General features: G+C 46.4%; 1 protein-coding gene across 1 annotated transcript; it reads left to right on the forward strand.

Moving 5' to 3' along the window:
- The first annotated feature begins 1,127 nt into the window (after positions 1 to 1,127).
- LOC144166174 (chymotrypsinogen A-like) lies at positions 1,128 to 21,322 on the forward strand. Its single transcript, XM_077695773.1, has 6 exons — positions 1,128 to 1,280; positions 5,519 to 5,720; positions 12,627 to 12,753; positions 14,371 to 14,506; positions 17,906 to 18,045; positions 20,864 to 21,322. Exons 1-6 carry the CDS (start codon positions 1,220 to 1,222, stop codon positions 21,065 to 21,067), a joined length of 870 nt encoding a protein of 289 aa, XP_077551899.1. The 5' UTR covers positions 1,128 to 1,219; the 3' UTR covers positions 21,068 to 21,322.
- The last annotated feature ends 513 nt before the right edge of the window (positions 21,323 to 21,835 follow it).

Genomic DNA, 21,835 nt, shown 5'->3' on the forward strand with positions numbered 1-21,835 from the left:
GTATGTGCGTCAACTACTTCCGTATTTGTTTGATCACAGTATGTGTTAATGCGGCCTGCCATCATGCAAGACCAGCATTCAACCGCTCCTTAGGTCAGTCGGAGGAAACCGCGCCTTCCCGCGGTCCGTGTTATTACTAAGTGGACCAGAAATCTCTCGTCAAAATTCCCATTCGTTGCGAATGGACTTTCAAATATTTTATAAACGTTCGTATTTCGATAATGGCTTATATTCACTCCCACCAACCTTATTCCCACCAATGCATTTGTTTTAGGTATTGAAACTGACATTAAGGAGCCCGGGGCAAAGCGGGGTCTCCATAAAGCCGGCTCTCAAGCATTGTGTTTTGCAGCAGGGCATGCTCATATTACAAAAAATGAGTTATTACGTGCTTGACGATGTCAGATACTCAGCAGCGCTAAATCAGCAGCAAGAAATTAGGGGCACCAAAATGAGCGACTTAATTTAACAAGAAGCGGTGCTGACGCATCCTCCCATCATTAGAGAAATTTTAAGAGCCTCCGAAGTTGTTATGTCAAACGCCAGTGAGCGCCGGCATTACGTGCAATTTCAATTCATCACGAGATGAATGCGCGGCCTCTCGATCAATGAATTTTTGTTCCCCTGGTCGCGTTTTAACACGTTTCCTTGCCTGCCTATAATGCCCTACACCGTGTGAAAGATATCCTATGAACAACGCCTCAATCCGTGTACTTCTCCAGCTGTCCAAGTGTTTTCTCGGAAGGTCTGCTCTATAACGCACATCTATTCGCTTAGTAAACGATATAAATTGCTCATTTCGGCCTTCACAGCAGATGTGTTGAAATACTTAGCATTGAGAACTTCCGCGTATTCAATCACGATGTAGACGAAATGAACCGGGAATAAACGTTTTCCAGAAGTCGAAACCACCGCGTTTTCATTTCCACGGACGCAAGTCTGGTAAAGAGGGAGTTTTTTCCTGGGCCTATACAGAAAGGTCACAAGTGGCACAACGACATTGTGAGAACAAAACCACATGGCATCGAGTTCGAGGCTGTCCACAAGCTCGTTTTCACCTGTGCTGACGTAATTATGCTGTGACAGATGTCGCGCCCCTGGAGCGTCTTATCAAGAGATAGCGATTGGCAAGATAAACTACGCCATAAAGCCAGCTGTAGCGCTTCCCGCCTACAACATCAAGCGGCAGTTCCCTGCGCATCTCTCACCCCGTGTCACCATGAAGCTCTCTGTGCTACTGTTTGCATTTTTCGCGACGAATGTGGTTGCGTACGAAGTTGGTGAGTTGACCTACGCTGTGTATTTTGACCTTTTGTTGTAGTAATCCACGCTAATGGTGGGTTGCGTTCAAAACACCTAGGAGTTAAGAAAGTGATCCAACCCTGCCCTACGTTAACAGTAACGGTGCTTTGTCGGCACTTGCATCTGCATAGTAAGGGAAAACCTAACTCTTCGCGACTATATGATTCCACAACATCGCCAGCATAGCGTTACACACATCGCGGGCCGAAAATTGCTCTAAACCCTTTAGAGGAATGCAGCAAGTCTACCTGCAACGGCAAGCAGAAGTCTGTCTTATTTTTTGCTTTTGTTGCTGTTGTTTCACATGCGCAATTTTTTCGTGTACTCGTCCACAAATGGTAGCAGTCTGCACGGTCGACTAACGACCACCTCATAAACGGTGTTCCTCTGCACCTATTTTCTGCCTCTGTTAAAAAAGACTGGGAGGCAATACGGTAAACACAAAGGTTTTTATCTGAAGGAATAACACTATCTTTTCTATATTTATTCACGCTCTGAAAGACTGCTAGTTTTTGTCACTTAACCTCCTGGAGTAGCTTCCCACTAAATTCGAAATGCTAAACGAAACGTCCTCGGTTTTTTACAGCTTCCTGCAGTGCCAGGAATAACTGTGTAATAAAAATAGCAGCCATGAGCAGCCGCCGCTGAAAATAGAGAACGTGCATTTGTGGGAGATTTTGGCACATTTTGTAGATTCTCTTGCGGTATAACTTTTTTGCAGCTAAGTATTGACGATTAGTTTATAATTAATTCCAAATTCCGAACGTTTCCCTAATACCGCGTTACGCACTTCATCTATCGACATTGCCGTGAAGCCTGTTTATGGAGAGTGGTGCGAGCATACGGTACCTCATCGCCAGCTTACCTCGCAAACCACCTTCCTTGATCGTGCTATGAAAGGCTGCAGTTATATATCCGCCCACGCCATCAGACCAAAGCTGTTCACAAGCCTTTGTTGCTAGTATTAACCGGCTTCGAATGCAACACTTTCCGCCTCAAACATTCCCCAATTTTCCACGAACAACTGTTAATCATAAACGCCAATTAACTTTTCTTCCAGTATCCGTTACGTTCAAAGTATACGAGGCAAAATTTTCTGTAGATCAAACTTGCGAATAACTCATAATGTCCCGTAAACAAGAGAGGAGGCATGGAATTGTTTGCTCGCCAGGGAACATTACCTAGGGCTTTGTGTTTCTCGTTGGGATTTTACAGACAGATGAAATTACTCATAACATCTTTTTGCAGAATTTTCAAAGTACCCGTCTCCGCAGAAGCGTACTAAAAGCGATAATCGGTCACAATATCGGTGCGCGTTATTAGTCCAAAGCAAACACCCACCATTATCCCAAGGTTGTCGATTGTTCCCTGCTCGGCTCATGATTAAGCTTTCAGCGGTAGCTCACTAAACAAAAGGTTCCGTGAATTTCACGCCGTGATGAAACAAACAGTGGTGGATACGCAACCACACGAAATCGTGTGAAACAATGTGGTCTTTCGCATAAAGGTACAGTCGTAAAGTTAGCACGTCGTGCAATCATCCATGCTTTAGAAAAATCTTAAGAGCGGAAAACGTTGGAACCAACATTTGCAACCAAATCTAACATCGGGTTCGGCCTTCTTCTTCCTAGCTCTATTTTCCTCCGCTGTCTCGGTTCGCAAACACAACTCCATAAAAAATGTTTTAACTTTCTCGACGGAAGCATACTATTTTGTTGTCCTACATTTGATTATGCAGTCGTTCGCCCATTATTTATGCATTAGTGTTGCGGCAGTAAATAACTCTGTTAAAATTACCGATCTAAAACAAACAAGGTATAGATAGAAAGTGCCCAGAAATTAGAAATTCCCTACACGCAAGCCAAAGGCGTTCAAATGCGTGGACAATTAGGCACTGCGCTTATTCTTTTTTATCATGAAAAAAATTTAAAGTTTTAAAATCAACGAAGCATAATTTGCACCAGAAAAAGATGTGCTGTCAGCAGCAGTTCACAGCTGATAGAACCCAACCTCACCGAAAATATTTACTTCCAATATTTTAAAGCGTCACTTCTACTTAAAAGTTCATTTAAATGTTACGTGACTGCTGTAGAGACTGTTTTCGGAGTATCCGCCCGGTGACTATTAAGACGTGAGCTCTGCATAAGGTCTTGATAAAGGTGCTCTTAATAAAGTCTCGTTAGCAGTCGCGCAACATTGCAACCACCGGGACACGTTATTGACCATCTGAAGCTTTATACACTGCAGTTCTACTTCAAATCTTCCAGGAGCAGAAAATACAGGGAATAATATTTAATTCGCCCACTCCAAACTTTAGAATCTCCCGGGATAATTCTTCGAAAGGAAACCCAGAATCTTTGTTATTGCCTCCGAGCAGTGCAATAAGGCAGGGGTTCTCAGCCATGACTGCCGTGCGAAAGTGATGGGGGACTGACGATGGAGGGTACGTTGATCGGTGTCATAATGTCAAACAATTTTCTGCTGCCTTTTGTGGGTCTGTTTTTTTCTCTTCCCATAGGTGTCGTGTTGTGAAAAAAATAAGATGTTAAAATATGTGCTACGCGGAGAAGCTAAACGTACATGTAATGCGGCGAAGCCACCATTTTGAGTGGCAAGAATATGCTGTCAAAATCGAGAAAAAGATAGTGGGTGAAAAGTTCTCAGGGAGCCTTTGCGGACCCCTACAATGCTCTGGCGGATCCCTTGGGGTCCGCGGACCCCAATTTGAGAACCACTGCAGTGAGCCACTTACATGCAGCTATCTCCTTATTACCAAAATGGCCCTCCCACAAACAGCTCGTTTGCTAAGAGTCCAGTTGAGTAGATGCGGTTGCTCCTGCTGCAGAAATCTGTTGCTTTTTCGTTCCTTGCAACGCTTTGTATTCCTCTGTCTTTTTACTTGGTTCCGACGTACTTTTTTTAAGCGGCACGTGGCATCTTCCCGAAATTCTTACTCCCTTAAGGGTTTTCACATTCGCAGGGGCTGCATGCAATTTGATCTGTTCTTTTTTTTTTGAGAGCGAAGCTCTTTGGCAAACCGTAATTCTTCGTGTCTGCAGTTAAAAATACCAAAGAACTGCCGAGTGCGCATGGGTGCCCGGCAGTTAACAAAACCAAAAAAAGGCCTAGCGCTTGTGTGTGCGTGCCTCGTGACGACCGTCCAGCATTCTGTTCACACATTCGTCAAGCCAAGCATACCCACTTAGGGAGATTGGCCAAGATTTCGGCGACCACCCGGAAGTTAAATAAACCGAGAAAATGCCGAGCGCTCGTGTGCGCGTGCCTGGCGGCGACCGCCCTGCGTCATGGGCGCACGTTTGCAAGCCTAGCATACCCACTTGGGATATTGGCCGCCGAAAAAAATCCAGCGTCCGCCGTAATTGTAGCAACACTTGCTCGGAACAAGAAAGACACGTCATAGCGTACGCCCCTCAAAGAAGATGTTCAATGATTATCACTTTCAAAAAAATAACGAAAGCTCACACTTGTAGCAATCGGAGTAAATGTCGTTGCTGCTGCGAAGAAGAAACAAATCGGCTGCAATCGGGGACTTAAACCTTCGTGATGGTCGTGAAGGTTGCGCAAAGCTTCGCTGCCTTCACGTCTTACGCGTTAGTATGAGTTTTTTTCATTTTTCACTCGCAGTATGTAAGCCTGTGGTGAAGAGCCCTGGACTTCTTCTGTACCGCCTGGCCTCCCTCTGACGTTCCCTAAAGGCTCGCTACAGGTCATGCGGCAGCTCTGCACAGTATCAACTTCCCCCCACTCTTGATTTTTCTCTGATCATCAAAGAACCTCGCCTAACTCGGTTTCCTTTTCACCAGAAGTCGCAGTGGTAGTTGTAATGGCAGCACTCCCCGCATGGGCAGTATATTACGTCCGCGAGACAGTTTTCGGAGCAGGGCCGACGATAATTTCGAGCTTCCGTCTATCGAGACTCATTATTCTAATTGGCCAGCATTTGTAAATGTACCAGTGTTCATCCATCTTACTGTGGCAATATAATTGCACGAGAATAGAAGCCCAAACAGCAAAACCCTTTTTAAAATTAAGAGGTGCCTTGGAACTGCACCGTCTAGTACTAATCTAAAAACTTGTTTCAAGAATCAACTCAACGACTACTTCCTTGTTTGCGATTCCCCAAGTTCCACGCCGGAAACCCCACGTAGGAGCATTCCCAAAACCATCCCTCATCCCTCGCCGACCGCGCGCGCAGGCACGGACGACGCGAACTGCGGCCAGACACCCATTCCGCCGAAGCTGGATGAGGAAGACCGCATCTTCGGCGGCAGCGTGGCCGTACCGGGGAGCTGGCCATGGCACGCCGGAATCTTCACAAACGAGCTCTTCCCCAAGCACATTTGTTCCGGCGCACTCATCTCAGACAGGCATGTCATCACGGCTGCGCACTGCTTGCTGTAAGTACCTGAATGCCAGCGAAGCCATCGTTATTTGAAAAGTCTGAAGCACATCTATGTATAATAACGGTGGTAAACTCCTCATCGCGCCGAACCATGAAAGTCGCCGTAATGGTAGACTTCAGTGGAAGGCAAAAAAAAATGTGACGCATCTGCACATCTGCCCCCTGCAGTTACGACGGAGTACATTTAGAGCACTTCCAGTCGATTTATATCTCGATGTCAGTTGTATTTTTAGGGACACGTTCTCATGCGTAGCTTCCGCAAGCTGTTGTACAATGCGGCATTTCTCATAATCTCTAACACTGCGCTTCCCACTCCATGAGCATTTATTTGCTATCTGACACAGGAAGCTAACCTAACACTTGTTGCTGTGCTGCGGGCACATCTATGACGGTGTTCTTACCCTGTTCTTACATTGATATGCAAGCTACACATAATTTACCGGGAGGACGAGGGAACGCTGGTGCAGACTAGTAATCGCCTATAGCAACACTTCTAGCATAGAAAAGAGAGCTATTAGGCGGGTCGTTTTGTGAGTCCTTTACATGCAGAGTTTGTTGCGCACATGTGCTTGAATGATGCTACCATCGCTGTTTCAAAATATCGCCTTTTGGTAACCGAAGTGAATCTAAATTTCTGCCAGTGCCATTTATTATGAAATAGCATTATTTAAGCTTTGGTGGAAGGTGCGTCGCACCAAGGCACTGGCCACGTGGTTAGTAGCTGAATGTGACGGCACAGCGTGCCTGACCCTCATGAGATATATTTGTACTGCAGTAGTAGAAATTAAGAAGAAATGGACGTGGGCAGGGCATGTAACGTGAATGCAAGATAATCGTTGGTCATTAAAGGTAACACTGTGGATCCCTACAGAACGTAAGCGGGACAGAGGGCGACAGAAAGTTAGATGGGCAGATGAGATCAAAAAGTTTGCGGGGATAAATTGGTCGCAGTGAGCACAGGACTGGGGTAATTGGAGATTATATGTACGCATTTGCCCTGCAGTGGGGGTAGATAGGCTGTTTGTGGTGGCGATGATGATGATGATGATGGTGGTGATTATTATTATTATTATTATTATTATTATTATTATTATTGTGGTGGTATGATGATTATGATTATGATGATGATGATGATGATGATGATGATGATGATGACGGCGACGACGACGACGACGACGACGACGGCAAAAAAGACACTCTGGAGGCGTGCCAGGGCGGTGCGAAGCGACGGTGGCACGTAACTCCTGCTGTACAAATGCATGCAGCGGCACTTTGCAAGAGTGTGTTTCGTTTCAGTATGCACTTACAAGTTAATCATTTTTACAGAAAGGTCGTACTGATCTCGAGGGAAATGTTCCGAGCCAGCCGCCATGCTTGCAGACATTTGCTTCGTATTGTCAAGTTCCTTATCCACTTGGCCTCCACGTCCCGTCATCCGAATCTCGCAAACTGCTGAACGCGTAGACTCGTACCACTGCCCTTCTGTAGGGGATGCAACAAAACTATAAGAGATCGTTTCTTCATCATCCGGCCTTCGTGTGGTGGCGCTTTACAACCTCGCAGCTGATATCACGAACGTGCGCTGCCGTAGGTGCGTGTGTCGCGTCCCGAAGGAGCAGAACAAACGGACCTGATTGGGCATGAACTAATCTAGGTGGCTCTGTCATGAAACACATTACAGCCCGGACTTTGACAAGGACTTAGAAGACACACGGGGCAAGTGCTGACTGTCAACTGTCTATTTGACGGATAGTACAAGCACATATATCCTGCAAATGCGAGCAGCCGCAAAATGAGGCAAAGCTTCCAATGTCAGCCGCTTCGCCTGATCAACTACCTCCTCACCTACTACAAAGATAAGTGCGTAAAAATACAAAAAAAGAGAACATTCAGAGGAGTCAATCGATAATTCGCTCTCTACGTCGTGAAATTTAATAGAGGTAAGTTAATAGACAGGGGCAGTTGCTGGCTCTCGCCGCCAGGTAGAGAGCGCTAACTACGAGCTGGGAGTCTAAAGATGGGGGAGGGTGGTGGGGAGAAGCAAAGGTTTTTTAAAAAGGACGGCACAGCAAGTGGCCGGACTTACATATTGCCCGGAGGAAAAACGATCGCGAGTGACGGGAAGGAATGAGTGGGTTAAAGGATGGCTGGGGAAATACGGGATCCATCTATATGCAGTGACACCGATATCATAAGTCCCGAGGCAGCTGCAATAGGCAGCTTGTTCCAAGGGCATTTCAAATTCAGTGTCCGTTACTGTTGTAATGTATTACACCGAAACTCATCTAAGGGTAAGGGAAAGAGAGGTAAGCATTTTAACTGTACCCCCGCTGTTTTTTAGACGTACAGTAAGAGCTCGTTAATTCGAACTCGGTTAATTCGAACTTCCGGTTAATTCGAACTGATGCCCTGGTCCCGGAACAGCCCTGCACATTTCAATGGGAAAAAACTCCCGATAATTCGAACGCGTCGGTATCCAGAACGGTTAATTCGAATTGGGATCTCCTATACTAGGGGACAACTTTCTGTGTCAATGGAGCGAAAGCTGCGGTGGGAGGAGGAGGGTAAAGCTAACTGCTTTGTGTTACTGCGCAAAGTAGTTCCCAATAAACTGGTTTTGGTTTCAGTTTCAGCGTGGGCGATACGCATTTGATACAGTTGATTTCTTCGGATAAGCTCCGTAGTTGAACGCGCTGAACCACGATCACCGATCATGCAGACATATTGACGTCTCCTTCCACACGCTTCATCTGTTTGTAAACACAGGCCAACGATTTGACTGGACACGGCCCGAGCGGCCGTGAACTGGAGAACGCAGACCGACTGTGGACTGTGTATCGTTCAGAAAAGAAGTGAATTTTGTAAGCGCTGCAGTTTTCACGGAATGCACCGATCTGTAAACTCTTCTACTGGGCGGCACCACCGGCATGTGCGGCGTACGTACCTATACTCGGTGAGAACTTAAGAACGGCCCCGGAAGTTAACCGCTGTGCCTTATCACCGTAGCCGGATGTTTCTCCGCGCGGCGCAAGTAGGGCGGTACTGGGAGTATTTTGAACATGGCGTGAGAAGTTCCCGTGATTTTTTGGACTTAATATGCTTATAAACGACTCCGGTGACGGCAAACAAACTGCGTGAGACAAGGCAGACGATATCACGCATTCATAGCAAACCACTTTCAAAACGCGCGCGCACTGACGTCACGGGTCCGGCGCTTTGGCGGAGTGATACACTACATGAGGTGGTGCCGTTCTTGAGTTGTAACCGAGTATAGCGCGGTCGCGGTATTGGCGGTGAGGTGTTTGAGTGGCGCCCTCTGGCTTTGACGTCGGCTTAGGGACTCGCGCCGCTGTCGTCTGCTACGCTCCGCTTGTGAGGGGCAGTAGTGCCCAGCAGTGCCTGCGCTAGAAATCGCCCGCTTTGATGCTTTAGTGCATTAAAAAGCCTATTTTTAGTAATTCAGTTATTTGTGCCAGCTTCTGAAACATCTGAATAATTTCAAGCTGTATCCCCCACAAGTTTACAACACACGAGGAGAGAGAACAGAGCATCGGTCAGAAGATCGTGTGTAACTCGTTCTTTCTAGCTTATTTACGATTGTTCAGCGCCCAGAGCTCCTCGGTAAGCATTCAAAATGCGTAGGCTTCCATACAGTATTTTTGAGATGCTCTTATGAAGACTCAAGTCGAATGCTACGTACCAAGTAGCGGGCCCCTACACTCGCATCGCACAGCAGGAAATAAAGCGGCTGTCTTCTATTTCTTTCGTTGTTGCCGACTTGTATCAGATGAATGTTTTTTACTGTGCACAACGCACTCATTTTTCTGCACCGTCACAAACATTTTATTAATAGGGTAGGGGATGTTTGGGAGGCTCACAAAGGTAGTGTCGATATTTTCTTCAGGCTGTGTGGCATACGTTCCTTTCTTCACAAATTGGCTTTCGTTATGGCTGCGTGCAAGAAGATACATATACGCAGCGTGCGTTGTTTATTCACATGCAAATACCAGGAGAAGGTTTGTGCTACGCCACCGCGATCTCGCCCCTGACAATGTTGTCCAGAGTACTCGAAGGCGGCTTTCGTGCTACGAATTTCTATTGTAATTAACCACCGTTATCATAACGAACTGACTCTCAACCCGAACAATTATGACATGATTACAGTGATAAAGGCTTTATATTCTCACTAACGAACGTAATAAAAAGTATACGCGCATATTTTACAAGAATCAAAACCGATTAATATTTCCAAGCAGCTCTTAATTGTTTTCCAACCCTTCCAGGCGTAAAGAACAAGTCCAGGTCTAATTGGGATGGCGTTTTATGAATTGAAGAAAATTACCTTTACTCACTTGTCCTGGAGTGAGGACCCGGCCCACTAATCAGCTCGACTGTAATTTTCAATAAAGTTTTCTCCTCCTCCTCCTCCTCTTAAGTGCAGTTTTCTTATAACGCATATCCGGCCATTGGGGCGATATGGCTGTGAGAAATGAAACCGAAATATCAACCCAGGTCTGAACAAACATAGTGTTACTGTATCTTTACCGTAGACGTGACTCGTTTTGCTCAATAAACCTCCATACTGGTTAGAAGCCTGTTATAAAACGAGCACGCGCCTATGCACACATATTTGGAACTCAACCTACATTTTTTGCGCGCTATAGTGCATGTCGGCATAATTTCATGCCATGACAACTTAAAGTGATGTGATACAATACTTTCGAGCGTTAGGAAAGGTTGTACAAACTGTTTTACCTTACAAATCATTACTGGGAATCGTAATGCCTTTTGCCAAAACCGACAGCCCCGAAGACCTGGAATTTGTTTTGGTCTTGTATTTTCGCTGTTGTCGGTTACTAGCAGCTGGCTGTTACCTTTGTTCGCAAGATTGCTTATAACAGAAGCTGACGCCCAGCTCCGACTCTTCACGCTCCGCACAGGACCGGCTCCGCAAGGAATGGGGTGACGCAGGCAATGTTTCTTCCGTAGCGGTATCCAAAACTATACTTCAACTCACGCCTTGAGCTAGTGTATGCGATTTTAAGTCTATTATGATGAAATTTACGCACACGCAAAATAAGGTGCGGAGAAGAATCAGACGTGAACCGAGTGCAAAGAAACAGCAGGGAGAGCGAGCCCGACTGAAGCAGACGACAAATGCGAGAGTCCCTAAGCTGACGTCACGGAGGCGCGCTTCGCAGCGCCGCCCGTGGTCGCGCTCACCGCCAATACCGAAAGAGCAGCATGCCCACATGCTTATGCACACGCTCGCTTACGCCGGGAAACTGGCTGACCGAACGGATTTGCGAAAACGGTGGGGGTCCCGGTTGCATCAGTCTCACTTAGACGTACACTTTGCAAACCACTCGCTTCGTTTGTTTAGACAGTGAAGCTCTACAAATCCTATGCGGAGAATGAAGCGGCGAGCTGTCGAAAGCCGTCGACAAAAACGCCCTGTTTTTTTTTTTTTTTTTTTTCGGGAGGGAACCATTGCGATGCTAGCGGCGACAGTCGTAACCAAAAATATCCGAAAATATAAAAAAATGCTCTCTCTCTCATATATTCTGGCTAGCAATTTAGAGGTATTATCAATGCAAGTCTAAAACATAAGAACTAAATATTCTTGACTTGCTGAGGTTACCGCCAGCCAATTATTATTTTTTTTTTTGAACTACATCCAGGTGCGCAGTGAAAAGGCGTGGTCCGGCTCGTAGCCTTGGCTGCATTGCCACAGAAAGTTGCCCCCGAGTATAGTTTCCATCGCTCCTCGCCTAAAAAGTCGGCCTAGAGTGATTACAATGTGTTGCGAACCCAAACCAAATCGAATTAACTTGAGATGCAAAAGGACGAAACAGAAAAACAACAGTGTGGCGCGCGTCCTACGCTGCAGCCGCTGCAGCGACAGCTTATTTCGCTTCCGCAGCGGGGCGCCGCGCCGCCGCCCTCAGCGCTCCGGCGAATGCCGTTGCAGGTTTTCGTTGTGCCGCCGTCACTGGTCTGGGTTTGCGATCACCTGGCGTGCACAACGAGCGTGTTGTAGCGCATAATTGGCGATAACAATGTCAGACGTGGCTTCGTTGTGTTCTGCCCACGCAGTCTGGCGCGATGTCCATTCATTCTAGCGCCCGCCCGATAATTCGAACTCCGTTTAATTCGAACAATTTTATGGTCCACGTCGAGTTCGAACTGACCAGCTTTTACTGTATACGCTTTCGTGTTTTGTAAAATCCGAGGAGAGTCACAAAACGGAGCGCTACACACCGAGGCTTTCTAAACGCGCATTTTCTATTATACACAAACGCACTGCTAAAAAGACGTTTCATTCCAGGGCAATATAAACGGTGAAAATGTAAGAGCATTCCTTTCTTACGCAACCAAACTGTTACGCTGAGGCCTACGTGACATCAAGCGTTTATAAAGTCGGCTTCACTACTACACGCAAATGCTTTGCTGGAAAGACACATTTCTAGGAGCGATGTAAGCGGTGTTATCATAAAATATGAATGCCGTGGCCCATGTCATTGACTCATTGTTGTCTAACTAAACTGTGACAAACGAATTTTTGCGTGGTGTGGCCAGAAGTGCTTAGCATTAAAATGTACCGCAATCAACTGGGATCACTTTTTCACCTAACGCACAAACTGTGTGACAAAGGGACTCAGCTTACGTGGTATCTTGGGCTTTGGGATAAGCAGCGCCAGTGATTCTAATGTCCCGTGCAACGCTGTGTTCACGCCTAACTCACCGATAAAACCTTTCTCATGCGAAAACGAAGCAAGTCGTGTGCTGTGCTTTTGAGCCGCAGTCTGCGGCGCAACTTAGAAGCTGACATTTGTTCGTTTTGTTCATGGTGGTAGTGACTTACGTACGGGATCAGGATAATTTTGGTCCGTCGTTTCAGCAAGAAGACGTCGAAAATGCTCCGTATTCATCTGGGAGCCCATGACCGCGGCAGTGTGGAAGCCGAAGCTGTATCCGTTGCAGTAGATGAAGTCTGTTTTCACAAGGAATACAAGCCGCCCCACACAGTAAGCCAACACTGCGCATTGTTCCGCTTTAATTGTAAAGTAAGTGCAATGAAATACTGGCATGCTATTATGGTTGGTGCTGAGTCCATAATAACTGGTGGAAACATGTTCGAAATTAAACAAGTACCGTCCAGACATGCAGCTGGGTTCTATCTTTTCCGTTCATTTTCGTCAAATTTCGCACTGCTTTTTACAGTTTTTTGCTGCTTTTTACCAACTACACTCTAAGAAATTCCCGCGGGTCGGCTTCAACACAACGTTTCGGATAGACCAATCAGCGTGACGTAATGTTCAAAGTTGGCAAATGACAACGCCCAGCATAGAATTAGAGTAAAAAACAAAATCTGTGCTGTGGCAACAGCGCAAGGCGTGCAAGTGCACTGTTGTCCCTGCGTAGATCCCATTTATTTCACTTTAATCGCACGCTTGCCCTCACAATCCGCCAACTTCGCACATTCCGTCCCGCGCATTGGTCGTTCCGAAACGTTGTGCTGATGCCGACCGGCAGCGATTATTTTCAGTGTAGCGCGGATTAAAGCCATTCTTTCAGCATACATTTCGAATTCAAATTGTGGGCGTCCAACGTGCCCGAACTATCCCTGGGATATGAAGTGCGCCGTAGTGGAGTGTTCCGGAATTAATTTGGACCAACTGGGGGTAATGAATGCGAATCGACAGACGGTAGTTTCGCTTTTCGTGTCCATCTGCAAATTGGCCACCGCGGCCGGGATCGAATCCATGTTCTTGGCCGCAGCAGCACAACGCCTTAGGCACTGAGCCACCACGGCGGGTGAAGCATAAAATTTCAGAGATGCAAATCAATGTAGCAGCTACCTGACCGACGCTACACTTTTCATTAGCGAACCTCAGTCTCGAAATTTGTGCTTCAAACTTCCTATTCTAGCATTGCCGCTTCGCTCGTTCCTCACTGAACATAACTAACGTTGGTGTATAGGTAGGTATATATAAGTACGGATTAGGGCAATGAAATATTATGTAAAAAGGGCATGATACCAGAAGGGTAAACCTTCGCGAGTGCTAGAATGTCTGCGAACTATCTGCTTTGTTTGCCACTAACAATACACGTACCCGTGTAAAGTCACACCGTTGTTTTTTTTTTTTACTGTCGGTGCATTCAAAGTATTGCTGAGAGCACCAAACGTCATTATATCGGGAGATTACTTCAACCCCTCCCTGCCTGGAGGAATGTCTCTTAATGCGACTGAAAATGTAAGCCATATAAATTGTAGAATAACAAGATGAGACGAGACATAAATAAAAATGATGACTGATCTATTTACATTATATACATGGCGGCCATGACAGCGTACGCGCAAGGTGCGCGCCCGCCGCTTCGTTGTCGTCGGCCGTCTTGGGTCATAGCGCGTGGGGCATTGTCAAATACGAGTCCCGTAAAAATATCACAGCTCAATTTTGGAAGAAGCAGTGAACTTGAGCTGGTCATCCACTTCATGGAACTGTTAACCGGTAGACCACCAAGATAAGAGAGTGGCTACCGAGAAACAAGACTATAACTTGACGAAGGGAACCAATCAAGTGACCTTGCAGGTATATATAATCCCAGGGTGTGACTTAACAGGGCTTTGTGCTTTGCAGAACGATATTGCAATCCTGACCCTGAAAGAAGCGGTCAATTTTACAAAAACCATTGGTCCTGTCTGCTTGCCCAAAGCCATGCATGAACTTCCCGAAAATACGGATGCCTACGTCACCGGCTGGGGACGCCACAAGGGTTTGTCGTGCCTTTGTCTATTTTCCCTCTGCACAATCTTCCGTTTCCATTCTCGCACACCGAGGCACAATAGTTTCGTTGAGTCATCGCACGGTAGAGGAGAGATTGTATAAAACACACCACAAGGATTCAAGTTTCAAACATGACATACCAAGAAATCGAGCAACAGCGTGACAAAACCTGAATTCACTCCATGTGTGCTGTTTACAAGTATGGCAGGCATATGGTTTAAGGAATAATGACTAGCTTTCATGCACTTTTAAACCGACTCGGGTTTATAAATGTCTCACTTCAGATGTCCTCTGGGACCCCCTAGCAACGCTTGATCATGATAGAAATTTCCTTGCGGGGCAGTTAAGCTTTCCCAACGTGGCAGAATAGCATCATTCGACATACGAATTGGCTGGCCATTATCGCTGCCTCGTTCACATCATTTCGCTAACTTTTTTTACGCTGTCGCGCAATAACTGCTTTCCAAGTATTTGTGCCTCCTGGATCAGACGTCGAAGCTCAGATTACCTAGAACAGGCCAAAACAGATCTATGGTACTTGATGTTTGCAGCAGTCCATGTTTTGTAAACTAGCCAAAGTGTTTCACACTGCGTTGCTACTAAATTCGGGCAAACCGGTGCCAATTCCAGCCTCCGTTGTTGTATCAATGTCTCCGCTGCCAATTTTGACTACGCTGGAGAGTAACTGGGCGTTATTTTTTACCCCAGCCAGGTCAACTACTCCTATTGGGGATTGCATCTACGCGTTTCAATCCATTTCTTACAATGAGCTCTTCAAATTGGTAACTTCTTTATTTCAAAATCTAGGCGACGATAATTGTTCTCAACGTCACGTCGCTAAAGCTGGTTGTCGTCAAACCAAACTGGAATGAGTGAATGAAATATATAACACCAACGTGAGAGCGGTGGGCTTGGCTGCGAAGCGAACAATGGAATATGGGTGTGGCTAAAAGAACGGATGGACGTTTAGACAGACAACCCTGTGCTTGGGTCTAGAGAGACACTTGGAAATCTCCGAAGGGTCACTCGAATGTCTGTAGAGTAGGGGAACACATTGAATGTATCACAGAGTAATTTCAAAGCTATTCAAAATGATTTCCTCCCAATTCTCTAATTGCACATTTACATCTTAATTACACCTATAATTACACAAGTACCACTCTGTAATTCATCAATGAAGGCATCGGGGACAATATAGTTTCAGGAAATGAGTCGCACCTTACTCGTTGTAGGTGGGCAGTTTCATGTGCCGGAGCGCTACTCTTGGAAATTTTGCCTGCCCCAGTAGGGTTGCCATTAGCATATTAAATGAGAAATAACAGATACTCAAAAAAAAGTATTTGGGATTACGATGGACACATATCTAATTATTATCAGTGCAACATGTACACTGAGTTTCGTTCCGCCTAATTTGCGAAGACTTCGGGTACACTTCTCGTGGTTGACATAAAGCCAGTAGAAGATGTTAGGCTTTAGAGACTGAGGTACTAGTATGGCTGATATTGTTTTTGCCATTATCAGAGTGGTCGATTGGTTGGAGGAGCCGAGTGAGCACATATAACAGCAGTAAGGGCGACATGGGAGGTTTGGAGGGACGCTCCTGGGAAGAGGTATGCTCCAAGTTCTTACCTGTGGCTTGCATCGTGTGAACAGTGTTCTTACCATGCGGTCTTTAATTTGTTAATATGTTAGATGTCGAGGAAATCGAAGGATAGTGCTGGCGTCAAGCTGAAATAAAAGGTTCAATTGAGCGCGCAGAGAGCCACTTGTGAATCTGTATTTATAGAAGACTTGTGGCGCCATTTTGCTGTATTATGCAGCATACTTTATATTGCTTTAAGAATGCCAAAGAGTTGAGTTTTCTCAACAAGCCTGTAAATGTCGATTGCGCTTTCAACGTCAAGTTGAGGTAATTCAGGACAAGTCGAAGCAATTGCAGGTTCGCCGATTTTACTGTTTATTTCATCCCCTTCATATCAGGGTAATGACGCGTGCCACCTCACCAAAACACCTTTTGCATCTATGCTGTACAACTCTTCTAGTTCTTGCACTGCTATTAGCGGCAGTTTTAAATGATATTTAAACAGGGTATAACCACCGGGAGGGGGGGCGGGGGGTAGCCCAACCATCAGCGCCTGAAGCTCGCTGAGACAAAATTACTTCACTCACTCTCCTGTACTAAGTGGTGTATGCCTGTACTATGCTAATTTTTCCTGTCGTCTGTGCCTCCACCAGCATTCCAATCTTTCTAAGTCGTCTCACAGCTTTGTAATTTCCTTTTCTTGGACTACCTTGAAACCCTAGGTATTCGTGTTGGGGAATATTGGTCTCATATCGATCGGGATGGATAGAATAGCTTTCAAACAAAATGTACCTAATTGTGTATGTTTCCTTTCCACAGACCAAACATGCCCCAATACTTTACGTGTATTTCCCGACAACGCTCCTAATTCCCTAGCAACCTCCATAGCCAAAGAAAGCAGAGCATGGCACTCAGAGTTATCTTAAAAATGAACTTTCTGATGCCTGATTTGTCTGCTGCGTACATCTGTAATGACATTTCTTATTTCATCCTCTCCTGGGATTTATTTCTTTGCCTCTTTTTTATATTTTTGTTGTGCTTTCTCTCTGGCATGTGTACTTTCTTGTTAGCCCTCAGCCTGTTTGCGTTTTTCGGGGTACATATTTTTCATGTAAAGGTACCTAACCACTACTGCATGTCAACGTACCTAAATTTAAAGGTACTTTCATGTAAACACACGTAAAGTCTATACTGCTATAACTATCTTGAAAACATGCACTATACCTCTTCTGAAAACATTCATGTAAAAGTACTTAAAGTTCATATTCCTATACCTTTCCTGCAAACATATTGCAATCTGATCTCCTTTAACTGTGGGCCGAAACCAAAAAACAATTGCATTTACATATTTGTTGACTGATTATTTAGCAAAATGATTTTCGCTGACAATTAGCGTCATAGTAATGTTACTACTAAAAATATATTCTGCAGCCGGGTGTAAAAGTAAAGCGCTTCTGTGGGTCTGCTTCCACACCATAATTTTTTAAAAGCCATCCTTTTGACGAATGATAAGGGTGGGATTCTGGGTTGCTGCATGTTCGCATCGCCTAACCCCACAGCGTAGACCACAAATCTGAGTCACGTGGTATCCTGGGGCCTCGCCAGCTGTACTGTTTGCTCCCTGGGTCATAGAATATGGTCACTGATCTGCAGTGCAACCTCCCAGGTCCACGGAGTGTCTTGGAGTTCACTGTAAATTCATCAAAATGGGCGTCGTCATCGTTTGCTAGATAACGTAGCTGAAATTTAAATTACAGTTTCTTCGTATTTTTGTGTTTTTTCTTCCCTTCGCGATCTCCCCTGAAGCCGGCAGCGACGAGCTCGCACCGCAGCTGAAGCAGTTGCGCACACGGACCATGTGGCACAAGACCTGCATCCTTGACTACGCCGTCAATGTTCCTGAAAGCGTGCTCTGCACAGGACACGACTTCGGTTCATCTTGCAAGGTCAGCTTACTCACAGCTAAGCAGCCTATTAGGCGCCACTCATAACATTTAATAACCCTTACCTGCCAGTCGCAAATAGGCACTGCTGCCGGAGAGACGTCACCTTCCTTCCGAAGTCAGGTTGGCTATGTACTGCGTCGATAGTAATCCCTTAGATTAGCCGCAGATGGCAACAAGGCTCCTCGAAACGCCACCATCTTTTATACGAGCAACGGGTAATTCCCCGTCTTTGTACCATATCAGCCATCGGCGACTACTCTTCCACTGCAGGAGTTTGTAGATAGCTCGGTTAGAAACCACGTGCGTGCGTGCGTGCGTGCACACAATATCGGGACAATTTGCCACCAGAATATGACACCCTTCCTACCATTCGCACTGATGTGGTTGCGTGAAGAGGGTAGGTGGAAATAAAGAGGTATAGGGGAGAGCTTCGCTGCTTTGCCAGCTGCCGTGTTTCAGGGTGCTCGATTTTTTCCATTTCTCATTATGGCAGCCCTGTCGCATGGTGCGTTTCCCCACTATTCTAGCAAAACCAGTCCCGATGCCAGGAAATCCCGGCAAAACGTTCAATTGGCGCACTGAAGTCCCGATGTTGTGCGCTTGTTCGGTATCCATCGGCTATCGTGTACAGAGGACGCGAGAAACTCTACTCCCTTCTTATAATCTACTTTCTTTTGCCTGTACACCTGCCCAAATTTTTATCAATGCCGTGGGAGCGCCGACCATTCTGTGTATGCGCGACGTATAACGGAGCAACACCACACACTCAGCGAGAGTTGCCGCATGCGCACTAAGCACCGGCAGCGGCGGCCGTCGTCTGCTAGGCTGTTTTAAGAGCAGAACGCTGCCCCGGATTCCTTCCTTAGGTTATCAGACTGCCTGAGGAACAGCCGCTAAACGTGCATAAAGAAAAAGTGAAAGTGACTAATAGCAGCAGCCTAAGCATTCCACAAGCATACCTCAAATGAGAGTTTTTTAGTGGTTTATGAAGTACTCGAGCAGCGGGATGTCTCGTGAACAAAAAGACGGCGAGCAGTGTGATAAGCTAATAGTTGCACTCAGCTCCTAAAAGAGCCTAGCAGACGACGGCCGTCGCAGCCAGTGCTTAGTGCGCATGCGGCAACTCTCGTCGTGTTTTCCGTGTCACTCCGTCATACGGCGCTGAACAACCAAACGGTCGACGCTCCCATGGTATTGACAAAAAATTGGGCGGGTTACAATCGAGCACAATAAAACACAATGCGGATGCCGAGTGGCCTGTGTTAGCATTAATAAGACACCTAGCATCGCAGCAGACTCAATGGGGCCTATGCAAAGCATTTTCTTCTTAGGCTTCAACATATTTTCTCTCCTCTGTTTCCAAATTGAGAAATTCGCCAGGGCCTCGACCACATTATGTGTGCGTGTCCCCATTATGAAACTCCGCGAACCGCACTGAAGGATTCACCGGGTCCTATACGTATTCGTTGAAAAGTTTAACTGCCAATTTCTTCGCTTGGCAACACTGACAACTACCGATTCGCCACGGACATGGCGCGGCTTACGCAACTGCGATCGCACGCCGAAGAAAAAAATCCCCCCACCTCCCCGAAGCGGATCGTGCGGAAATGCGAATGCATTGGGTGCACCGAATTCTTCTTTGCGGTATCGTTGTCGCGAGGGATTCGACTTCACCGACTTCCATCGCTATCAAGGCGCCAGTCGGCAAGCAGTCACGGAGAGAGGCGCGCGCTCCCTGCATTTATATGCGCAGCGAGCGGAGAGGGGTACGCGGAGAGGAGAGAGAGACCCGCGCCAGGCCGCGCGCGAGCTCTCTCTCCGCCCCGAGCTCCGCGATGCGAGCGCCCTCACACGCCGAGCGCGCTCCTCCTCTCCCCTTGCCCTCCGCTACTCCGCACCTGCTCCGGTTGCTAGGCTCGCGCCACAGCTGTTGCTAGGCGCACGCCGCTCAACGACGCAAGACAACCTGCGGCTAAGAAATGCATTAGCATTTAAAAAAACGCCGGCATGCGTCGTCTGCTCCGTTTCAACCCGATTCTCAACGGTGGTGTCAACACAGATGTTATTAATCGCACTCACATTAGACTTGAGGCAATACTTTGCGTTCGGTGAGGTAGAGTTTGTTCACGTGCAGCACAGTTATGTGCTTAGCACGGACAAGTACCGCCATCCAACGGAGCCCGACGTAACGAGTGACGGCGCACTCACACGGTTGCCTGCATGCGTGTCTCGCCAGTGAATACAAGCAATATCCCCTTCCACCCAGATCTACACGAACTTTTTGTCCTGCAGGCGTCTGAACGAAAGGCATGTCGCTTATAATTAAGCAGTTATCTTGGCCACTTTTACCTACCATCATCACCATCCTGCTATTTTTGCGGTTGGTGATGATGATAAATAATGTATCATGATTAGGTACCACTATTATTCTACGTGCTACTCTCTTACCGTTGCCTTTATCACTATTATTGCTTACGTCACTAGCAAGCAAAGTATTCTGTTCGCCAATTTTGTTGATTTACCTGCTTATTTTTATGCCGCTTCGCTTTTTTTTTGTGCGCGCTGTAGTCTTTGTACTTTCCATTTCCAACCTCAGCTTTTTTTCTGATTTTCTTCCTCATTTTCCGTCTGCCATCACATAGCGCTGTCTTTTCTTTCCCTTTCAATCGCCGTATACCCACTTGCATGTGTAGGGTAGCCAACCTGGCAGTCAGTTGCCTGTTTAACCTCCCTGCCTTTGCTGTACTCTTTCTTCTCCCTTTATACCACTGACGATAAGAAAAAAAAGGCTTCCTGATTCACTTCTCTCTTTCTGCAGGGCGACAGTGGGGGACCGCTTGTATGGAACTCCGGCAGCGCGTGGACCCTGGAGGGCGTGGTCTCGGGAGGACCGGTCAAGTGCGCCAACCCTGACGACCCGCTGCTCTTCACCAAAGTGTCGCACCAGATCGACCCCTTCATCCTTCCCTACCTTCGAGCCAAGGACGTTGCGGAAAAGCACCAAATCTGCAAGATACTTTAAAGAGCCAGGCAGCTTGAAAATGTGCAACAGTTCGTTCAGGATCATCGATGTTATTTGAACGAATTGCGTGACGATAAGCGCTAAATTCGCCCTGTTTGTTCGGCGCCAGTGGCGAGGCAAGAGGACACTGCCTACGTACGGGAACTGCTTTTACTAAATTATAGAGATGAATTGCCGCTGTGATCCAACGATGAAGTTCTAGAAGCAAAACGCTCTAATCCGGAACAACTAAATTTTCTCATGAAATAAATTGCTAAAAAAGGATTTCCTTTGATTTTGCCTAATTTTTCTTAGTCGGAAGGCGTACTGCTATAGATCTGGACGCTCTGTGCTAATGAATTTTCATCTGACACCTCTCATTAGACAAAAAAAGTCATTCTAAGATCCCACCTTCCATCTTTCTGCCCACTAAACGTAGATTGCCTTAGTGCGGCCGTTCTCACGTATGGTAGAGACAAGGCTGAACTGCAAAAATAGAACTCTCTTCTCCCCGACATGGTTCTGAGAGACAACTGTAAACCACCCGCGTCTCTCAGTTCCATAGTAAGCAAGACAATTAGAGTAGCGGTGACCATTCGCGATAATCTGTCCAAGACAGCCATGGGGGCAGATTCGTCTTTTTTTTTCCACCAGCAAGAGAAATTCCTAAATTCTAAATGAGTTAAAGCACGCAGCTGACCTGTCTCTCCATTTATATGCTTAGTGAAAAACGCGAGAAAAGCTACATTAGACACCTCAAAGACACATTCAGTTACACGAAGGTGTGTT

This window comes from Haemaphysalis longicornis, unplaced genomic scaffold, assembly GCF_048455015.1.
Source record: "Haemaphysalis longicornis isolate Haplotype H1 unplaced genomic scaffold, Haemaphysalis longicornis Haplotype H1 scaffold_16, whole genome shotgun sequence".
Taxonomy (NCBI): Eukaryota; Metazoa; Arthropoda; class Arachnida; order Ixodida; family Ixodidae; genus Haemaphysalis; species Haemaphysalis longicornis.